Source organism: Hipposideros armiger, unplaced genomic scaffold, assembly GCF_001890085.2.
Source record: "Hipposideros armiger isolate ML-2016 unplaced genomic scaffold, ASM189008v1 scaffold_163, whole genome shotgun sequence".
Taxonomy (NCBI): domain Eukaryota; kingdom Metazoa; phylum Chordata; class Mammalia; order Chiroptera; family Hipposideridae; genus Hipposideros; species Hipposideros armiger.
Genome location: NW_017731513.1, coordinates 1,601,733 through 1,612,272, shown reverse-complemented (window position 1 = coordinate 1,612,272; position 10,540 = coordinate 1,601,733). Strand labels below are relative to the sequence as shown.

At 38.0% G+C, this 10,540-nt stretch overlaps 1 protein-coding gene across 1 annotated transcript in view; it reads right to left on the bottom strand.

Annotated features, from left to right (window-relative positions):
- Nucleotides 1-10,540, bottom strand: part of CNBD1 (cyclic nucleotide binding domain containing 1) — a 158,260-nt gene that overhangs the window by 28,663 nt on the left and 119,057 nt on the right. The window contains exons 7-8 of the mRNA XM_019651628.1: nt 8,388-8,525; nt 7,516-7,648 (exon numbers count right to left, since the gene is read on the bottom strand). Coding sequence (XP_019507173.1) covers nt 7,516-7,648; nt 8,388-8,525 — 271 coding nt within the window. The remainder of the gene's footprint in view (nt 1-7,515; nt 7,649-8,387; nt 8,526-10,540) is intronic.

The window sequence follows — 10,540 nt, the reverse complement described above, 5'->3', positions numbered from 1 at the left end:
CACACACACACACACACACACACACTCATCTGTAAATGCATAATTCCAGGGAAATTTCAGACATTCAAAGGTCACAGTAAGAAAAACAAACTGATAATGACATGGTTTACTTTCTTAGCTGTAGTCACTTTCAGGAAGCAGTCATTAAAATGATTTATAAGATCTTTAAAAAAGCAGCCACATAGTTCATCTTTACCGTCAGTAGTTTTAAAAGTCCAATTCCGTAAATCCATTCCACCCATATTTATGTTTTGCAGAAAACATAAAAAAGGGTGTTGCACGTTTTAAGTCTGTGCTAAGCAACAGGAGCCACTGGCCATGTGCACGAACTGAGCATTGGAAACGGGGCCTGGCCGAGCAAAAGGCTGGTGGACGTCTACAAGACGTTGATTCTGAAGACTCACCGTGAAAATTAATACAAATAAAATGATGTAAAGTGTCTAACCAATAATTTTATATTGACTGCCTATTGAAAATAGGTACATTGAGCTAAAATATATTAAACACTTAATTTCACTGCTTGTTTTTCCTTTTTTAAATGTAGCTACTGGGAAATTTAAAATCACATATGTGGCACTGTATTTGATTATGCATGCTGATGAATATATGTCTGCTTAGCTACACTTATGTATAAGTGAAGAGAATGACAATAACAAGGGATGAGGTGGAGGACTAAGGATAATTTTGTTATTATAAGGTACCCTCATTACTCATGAAACAGTATAGTGTTATTTGTAAGCGGACTAAGATTACTTATAAATGTATATTGCAAACTCAAGGGCAACCACTAAAAACAGTTTTCAAAAAGTATATCTGACATGCTAAGAAAGGAGAGAAAATGGAATCATATGAATTATTCAATTAAAACCATGAAAGGCAGAAAACGAGTGGAAGCCAAAATTAGGAACAAAGAACAAGGGCAACAAATAGAAAACAGTAACAAATATGGTAGATATTATTCAACTATATCAATATCACATTGGCTGTCAATGGTCTAAATGCACCAATTAAAAGAGAGATCATCAGCTGGATCAAAAAACAAGGGCCTGCTATATGTTGCCTACAAGAACCCACTTCAACTATAAAGACACGAATAGGTTAAAAGGAAATATATGAAGAAAAATATGCCATGATAACAGGGATCAAAAAAAACTGAAAGTAGTTGTATTATTTCAGACAGCACAGATTTCAAAGTAAGGAGAGTTATGAGTAATAAAGAGGGGCATTACATAATGATAAAGGGGTCAATTCTTCAAGAAAACAATGATTTTAAAATGTATGTGCTAACAACAGAACACCAACATATGTGAGGCAAACGCTGATAGCAATACCAGGAGAAATAGATGAATCCACTGTTATATATGGATATTTCACCTCCTCTCTCTCAAAAAGAGAAAGATCTAACTGGCAGAAAATCAGTAAGGACACAGTTGAATTCAACACCATCAGTCAGCTGCACATAACGGACTTCTATAAATTAATCCATCCACTCACAGCAGAAGACAAATTCTTCTCATGCTCACATGGAACATTCAACATGACAGACCACGTTCTGGGCCATAAAACACAACTTAACAAATTTAAAAGGATAGAAATCATACAACGTCCACTCTTAGACCACAATGGAATTAACTAGAAGTCAATAACAGAAAGATAAATGGAAAATCTCAAAACATGTAGAATTTAAACAACACCCTTCTAAATAATACATGGGTCAAAAAAGACATCTCAAGGGATTTAATAATTTAAATTTAATTATATTTAATTATGTTAAAATAATTTAAAATGTAAATAAAAATTAAAATTTTTAAATTGAATAAAATAAATTTGAAAATTAATTATTTAATAGTATTTCAAATTAAATGTAAATTTATCAAAATTTGTGGGATGCAGTGTTTTGAAGGAAATTTATAGCACTGAATGCATATAATAGAAAAAAAATAATATCTAGAGTCAATAATCTAAGCTTCCAATTTAGGAAAATAGAAAAAAGAAAGCAAATGAAATCCAAAGTTAGCAGAAGAAATGAAATCATACAAATTAGAACAGAAATCAATGAAATTGAAAACAGAAAATCAATAGCGAAAAATCAACAAAACCAAAAGCTAGTTCTGTAAACCAGCAATGAACAAGTGGAATTTGAAATTAAAAACGCAATACTATTTACATTAATACCCGAAAAAATGAAATACTTAAGTATAAATCTAACAAATATGTATAAGATCTATATGGGGGAAACTATAAAACTCTGATGAAAGGAATCAAAAACCAAATAAATCGAGCAATAGTCCATGCTTGGGTTAGGAATGTAATATTGTCAAAATATCATTTCTTCCCAACGCGACCTATAGATTCAATACAATCCCAAACAAATTCCCAGCAGTGTTTTATGGGTTTTGACAAACTGATTTTAAAGTTTATATGGAGACGCAAGAGATCCAGAAGACCCACTCCAATGCTGACGGTGAAGGACAAAGTTGCAGGACTGACACTACCTAAGTTCAAGACTTAACTAAAACGCAACAGTAATCAAGACAGTGTGGTGTTGACTGCTACACAAATGAGAGATGACTGGATCAAAGAAACAGAATGGAGGGCCCAGAAATGCACCCCACAGACAGAGTGAACGCATCTCTGACAATGGAGCAAAGGCAGTCCCTTCAACAAATGGTGCTGGAACAAGTGGACATGCAAAAGAATGAAGCTAGACACAGGATTACCTCGTTTACACACATTAGCTCAAAATGGATCCCTGACATAAATGCGAAATGCAAAATTATAAAACTCTTACAAAATATGGGCCAAAGACCTAAGGGACACTACACCAAAGAAGGTATACCGATCACAAACAAACACATAAAAGAAGCTTCTCTCATATCTCATCAAGTAAATGCAAATTAAAACAATGAGACATCACTGCACCCCATTAGAATGGACAAAATCCAGAACACGGACCCCACCAAACGCTGGGAGGACGTGGAGCCACAGGAACGCCCACTCACAGCTGGTGGGAACGCAGATGGTGCAGCCACCTTGGAGGACAGTTCGGTGGTTTCTTACAAAATAAACACATTCTCACCGTATGATCCAGCAATCACACTCCTTGGTATTTACTCAAAGGAGCTGAAACTTATGTCTACCCAAAAAAACCTGCATGCAGATGTTTATAGCAGCTTCATTCATGATGCTAAAACCTGGAACCAACTAAGATATTCTTCACTAGGTTAGTGTATAAATAAACTGTAGTCCATCCAGACAATGGACTATTATTCAGCATTAGGGAGAAATGAGCTATCGAACCATTAAAAGATATGAAGATACCTTAACTACCGTATTTGCCGGCGTATAAGACGACCCCCTAACATTTCCACTCAAAATACAGAGTTTGTTATATGGTCAGCTGTGTGCGATTTTGCGAGTGTGGTAAAATCGCATAACAGCAAAATCGCATAACAGCCGAGCATACACCCAGCAGCGCTGCTGATGCCTGAACGGTATGTGGAATGAAGTGGGCGGGCATCGGGAGGCCACTATGGCACGGGGCAAGCACTATGGGCAGTCTATCTGAAGTGTACCTGGCGTATAAGACGACCCCCCACTTGGAGGCATATTTTTCAGCGCCAAAAAATCGTCTTATACACCGGCAAATACGGTACATATTATTAAGTGAAAGAAATCAGTCTGAAAAGGCTATATACCGTATGTTTCAGATTGCATAACATTCCAGAAATGGCAAAACCATAAAAAAATAGTAAAAAGATGAGTGGTTGCCAGGGGTTAGGGAGGAGGGAGGAATGATTATGTGGAGCACAGAGGATCTTTAAGGCAAGCTGCTCTGCATGATACTACCATGGTGGGTAAGTATCGTTATCCACGCATCCAGCCACCAGGACGCCCAACACCAGGCGTGAGCCCTGTTGAGTTTGCTTGATGAGGTTTCAATGCAGGTTAACCCATTGTAACAAGCCTCCCACTCTGGCAGAGCACGTCGACAGTGGGGGACACGATGCAAGATTGGGGGTGTGGTACATGGGGACCGCTGTCCCTTCTGCTCGATTTTTCTGTGAACCTAAAACTGCACTACACAGTAAAGTCTACTTAAAAAACTTAAAAATTACTAAATGAATTAATATGTTGCATTGGGTAATATTCACTTAATGCCAAAGGGACCAGTAAAGGAGGAATGGAGAAACAGAGACACATGGGATCAGTGGCACCTCTGAGCACAAGCCTGTTTCTGGGATGCTACAGAGCGTGTTGTGGGGTCAGTTTCAATACCCTGCAGAGTTAGTTAATCTGCAAGAGACTGATGTCAAAAAGTTGATGGGATGTAGGGTCTAGAACTTGCAATTTCCTTTGGGAGGGGTTCAGAGTACATACTCTGTGGTTGAAAGATTCCACTTTTGATTTGGGAAGACAAGATTTTTTTTGGTGTTTTTTTTTTTGCTATTATTATATTGGCATGTTTTATGTTTCAGAACTAAATTGATCACTACAACTTTTCTTAGTGCCTGCTATGTCAAATCCTACCTAGAAAAGATGGAGCAGGCTGACATACAGGATGACAATATGGACAACAATGAAACATACATAAAGAGGCCAAATTAATTTCCTATTTTTTCTTATACGCCTAATACACACGGAAACAGGCTGGCTGATCAGTGAGATCAGCTCGCTGCCATTTTCTAGCCAATCACACCTTGGAAAAATACTTTAGTTGGTGTGATACAGACCAGACAGGCCCCAATTACACGCCACACTGGGGACGTCCATCACAGTCAGGCCCCCTCGGAACATGACACAAAAGGAAGAAAACTCAAGTCAACAGAGGAAACAAAGCCACAGATAAGCGTCCTTATGTCACAGACTGCCCAAAATTCATCCTAACTCCTATCAACCTTTTGAATAATTAACGAAATCTCTCTGAAACTTCATCCAACACACGTTCCTAAAATAAGATGAAAACACACACTTAATCATGCTTTGGAAATCATACTACTGCTAATTTTAAACCTAGATAATGACACTGTATTTTGAGCTACATTCTCTACATTTTCAGATAAAAATTCAAAAAATAAAAAAATCTTGAGTAAAGTCGAGAAGTATTATATCTATCTAATGCTTCTCTTTGATACATCAAGTTTGTCACTACCATAAAAAAAATGAGATTAGGTTGACAGGAGTTATTCTTCACCTAGATATGTTTATTTATAAGAATCATAGTATTTCAGAGCTGAAAGAGACTTTCAAGATTATCTAGTGAAATTGTCATCCTTCCTTAAGGGGGATTAAATTATTTTTAAAACTGAATAAATGTAACCACATATTTATATGTTTGGCAAAATAATGGTACTTTTGACGTAGTCAATATAATCAGATTATCCAATGCAATAGATAGTTTCCATTATTATTTTTTAAGATATTTACCAAAAACAACTCGAACCCAGCATTAGTCTAAGAAACTGTGTCAAGTCAATATCTTCTTAACTCTTTAATGCTAAATTTAAATATTTTAGATTGATATTTTAGGCTGAGACACAGAGTATTCATCTTTTGTAATCAAATACATTAAAAGCACTTAATGATTCCCCTTTTCCAAATTTTGTATTCTTTTGGCTCACATAATTAAAAATACCTTTGATTATGGTTTCTTTCCTCCTTTTTAATCATCTCAAAAATATTAATATCCTGTTATACTGGCAAGGCTGAAATACTATTTTTTATACAAAAGAACCCTGAAAATGAGACATGAACCAAGGTTTGAAATTTCTGATAAAAATTGGGGAACCCATACCATAATAAATCCAAAACATCCACATTTAAAAGAATTGTTTCTATACAATAAATGCTGAATTCAGAAATACTCAGTTCCCAGTTTTTTACAAATCAGTTTACTGCTTGCCTTCTATATGTACTATTGGCCAAAAAAATAAAATGGCGTTTATACCTCGTTAGGAATAATGTTTCATGAACAAAAATGGAGCATGACTAATATTCAGTTTTTATAAGCAATAGAAAAAATAGGTATTTGGATAAACATGGGCTATCTGCTGTATTTCAAAAAATGATAAAATATAAACACCAGCACTGTAAAAAATTTGGAACAAATTTAGGAAAGGGTTTAGAGTCTCACCATATTAACAGGTTTATCAGGGAATCTCAGTTTTTAAAGCAAGCATTTACCTCTAATGATACTTTCTGTTTCCCTCTGCGTGGCACTATGCTGAGCCAACCCCACGCTTCTACTACATAGTGACTCCCTGAAAGGACAGCTTAGCCTCATCACGCGCTTTTTGTTAGAACAGCCTTACTATAGAATTTACAACCCAGACTCACTCTTTTTAGAACTTCAATTTGCAACTTCCTTCAGGAACGGTCTCTTCTTCCTGGCACCGTCTCCCTCACCACAATTATGGCCCTGGAAGCTTGAGGTGGACGTACTTTCAAACACTTGTTCTTCTGTTATAATGCAGGTACTGGACCCCCGAGTGTGGCCGGGCCAGGGCCAGGCAGTTAGGGACACTCCTGCAGGCAGGGGCTGTCTCTGGGGAGCTAGAGCGAGTCCTTACGGAACAACTCCTGGTCTCTGCCCCCCTTCCACAGCTCCTCTTGGGGTCTCGGGCAGCTGGGGCTGTCACAGACCAGGCGACTTAACCAACTGCCTCACTGCTTGGGAGGCTGGCAAGCCCAAGATCAAGGTGCCTGCTGGTTCCGTGTCTGAGGAGCGCCCACTTCCTGGTTTGCAGACACGGCCAGGTTCCTGCGTCTGCACGTGGCCAAGACACCATCTCCCTCGTGTCTCTTTACAAGGGCACTGACCCCACCATGGACACTCCGCTTTCAGGGCTAAATCACCTCTACACAGCACCACACTGGGGATTGGGGCTTCAGCACATGGATTTTGTGGGGCACAAACAATCCATTGCAGTTGGAATCTCTTACTTAGTGGGTTCTCATAGAAAAAAACTGCACAAAAGGGCCCAATACCACCTACACGCTCTGTGCACACACACCCGGGAACCCACACATCCCTGCCAGGCGGGACACTGGAAACACAGGCGTCTTCTCTGTGGCTGGCCCTCATCTCGCCTCACCCCTCCCATCACTGCATTTCTCCCGGTAACGGGCAGCGCAGGCGCTGATCAGCAAACCTGCTGGTGAAGTCGCTGATCAGCCAGAACACAGCAAAGGACTCTGAGTGCTCACTGCATTTCTCCTTTTCAGTTTGGTCGCTACCTTGACTGTCAGGGTGGAGGGGGAGGGGGCGGGCTGTGGGGAGACACCGCCGGGCGTGGAACTAAGGCCAGTTTTCAGATCAGACTCCAGCCAATACAGAATGGTTTTTAAGAAATAACAGGCAATGATCTAAATGTTCAATTCAAAGAGAACATTAAATAAATTACAGAAACACTCATGGGAAGAAACAGTATGTAAAACATTAAAACTATGAAAAATTACAAATTGCAACAGTATAATGTTATGCAAAAAAATTATCCAAAATTGCATTGAACTCACCGTGACCTGGAGGAAATCTTTTCCATTTAACAAGCAGAACCAGATCATATATGGATAAAGTTGGCCACTCCTCATAATATGGACACTTTTGAATTAATTTCACTATTTGTTTATTTTTAAGTTGTGTTTTTTCCTGAAAAAGAAGTCATTATCAAATTTTCAATATTAACTAATTTTAAAAAGAACAAAAAAGGATAGATAAATGACAGTAAAATAAAAATAAAGGCTATAGGATGTAAATTCGCAAAACTCCATTTGAATTTTAGAGGCACATATGACCATATAACCATATTGAAATTTTAACCTGCAGATCTGCTACTAAATTATATTTTCCCACCTTTCATAATACTTTTAGAGTCTATAAATGTTTTAGCATTTTAAAAAGATGCTGTCATAGTCAAGACTAAACTCAAAAGTTATAATTGATGATATTAAATAAATAATACCAATATTTTGAAAATAAAAACAAAACATTTTTTTTTAAGCCAGGCACTCTGAAGTTAGAAGGAATTTGAATTTTGAGACAGCCGTCCGCCCCACTGACACTGAGACTGCCTTATCAGCAGGAGCCTTGGCTATTAGAAACCTAAGTCCAGGGGACGGGGTGCCCGGTTCCCTCCACCACGGGCAGCCAGCCACGGCTCCACCAAAAGCGATCCAAACTAGACAGAAAATATATCCATGGAAACCTTTCTTTCCACTTCAACTACCCATCACCATCGGGGGTTTAAGTGATGGTCATCAAATAAACCACGTTTTTATGTCCTACAGTCAACTCAAAAATAAAAGAGATATGGACATCTTCTGTCTGGAGAGGCGAAAGTTAGCTGGAATTCACACCCATGCTGTGTTAACATTAGATTTGGTCATACCGATTTTAACTTGGCATAATCCTTCGCAGGGATCTTTAGAATTTCACAGTCTTCTTCTGTCACCACTGAGTACTCCTTTGATTCCACCTGGATCTGAGCGGTAACTTCCAGGGTTCCAAAGGTACTCCATGGTCTAAGCTGCGAGCAAACCAAAGGCAANAGAAATATTTCCTAAGTGACCTTTTTAACTTTTTAATAGTCTAATATTTATATTTCATTTTTAAGAACAAAATAATTGTTTATATTTTAAACATATCAATTAAGATAAAATAAATGTATATAAAAAGGAACTCTGAATCAATGGGGATGAAAGCCTATTATTTGCAATTTAATTGAATCAAAACTCATTTCACAGCTATCTTTGATATATTGAAGGCTCTAATTAAATTCAACTAAACTTAATTTATTCTTATTGAACACCTAAAAAGTTCCTGGAACACTATACTAGGCAACAGCAAAAAAAGAAGCTCCCTGATGTCAAGGAAGTCACCACCTTCATCTTGGGGACTGGGATAGGTCTCCATGGAGACCAACATTTAGACCAACAAGATAGCCACAGAAAAACCAGTCAAAACAGCCTGTGTATAAAAGAGATAAAAGACAAAGGGGATGGGCAGAAGTCTGGACTGGAAGTGGCCCCTTGAGGAGTGTCTGGATCTGCAGAAGCAAGAAAAAGAGCGAGAGCAACTGATCTTAGAGAACAGTATATCGAGAAAGTCAAGCGGCACCCATTCTCAGAAATCTGGAGGCAGAGGAATTTGACACCCCAAAGATAAATTCCTTATCCTTATTAAACATGACTTTGCCTTACTTGTCAGGATGTCCCAATATTCTGCTTGGGCCAAAGCTTAAAATTAACTGGAATAAATTTCCATTTGAAATGATTGGTTGAGTTTTATGCTTGATCTAGAGATGAAATTGCTATTCAATTACCTTATAAAAAAGATGTATTATTTCTCAAGTGGGAACCACCGTTTATCAATGCCTCTGGAGTCCCCCCAGACTTTCTCCAAATATCTGATAAAACCTGAAACGTATTGGGCAATATGAATAAGCTCCTCGTGACTCAATTATCCTCAGCTAAGAAAGATACAATCTGTGCTGACAACACAGGTTAGAAATATTTTGTAGCTGGGAGACCGAAAAACTGGGATTCAATGGTTGAGTGAATAACTTGCTCAAAATATTTTCTCTCCAAATTAAGGATACATACTCATATATACTGACAGGAAGTGGGTTTTACCAAAGCCCACCCCCTCCACCACCACCCCATTCTCACTCACACAGCTCGTTATTGACTGACAGCAATTGATACAAGCCAATAAGGACGATCTTTGAGAGACGGTTTATTCCCATAAAACACAGGAATTAATCTAAATATCACCAATTAACTTTATGCAGCAAGGAATTAAATTATGCATATGTGCTTATTATCTCTGGTTACCCAATTACAATCACAATGGGAGGTAGGACCACTGTTTTTACCTGTTTTAACATTGGTATAAATGGTCTAATTATAGCTCCCAGCTCATTAAAAACAAATATCATTCTGTTTCCTTTATGCACTGGTCCTGGTATCATATTTCTTAAACTACTTGATTTATACAGGCCCAAACTAAGAATTTAATCAGCACGTATTTAATGCCTTTATAATGTTACTCCTGGGCCACAGCAGTGATCACGTAATTATTCTCCCTTCTTCACGTACCAGGCACCATGCTAGGTGCTTCCGTTGTTATTCTTTCAACACTATGCTACCTATAAATTTCTGTAGGAAATGCCATTGTGGGGATAACTCAATGTCCATGATTTCAAGTAGAGTCCAAGTAACTACAAACTCCTTAAACCTCAAATTCAAGATCCTCTACTCTCCTACCTATTTTTCTAGTCCTGACTGCAAATTATCCCCTTAGAAGACTTTATCATTCTAGTCCTATAGTTTATTCATTGGCACCAAAAATATTCTGTGAATCCTGGCTTAGTTTTCCTAGCAGCCCTTTATAACCACAGAAAATGCCTTCCCTGATCTGCTCAGTCTATCCATTTAAAATGTAAGCTTTTCAATCTCTCTTCTTTATCTACACCCTGCCAAATGCACTACTCTTTCCTTTAAGTTCAAATATTAACTGTTGCCTACAAAGTTTATTTGGTAA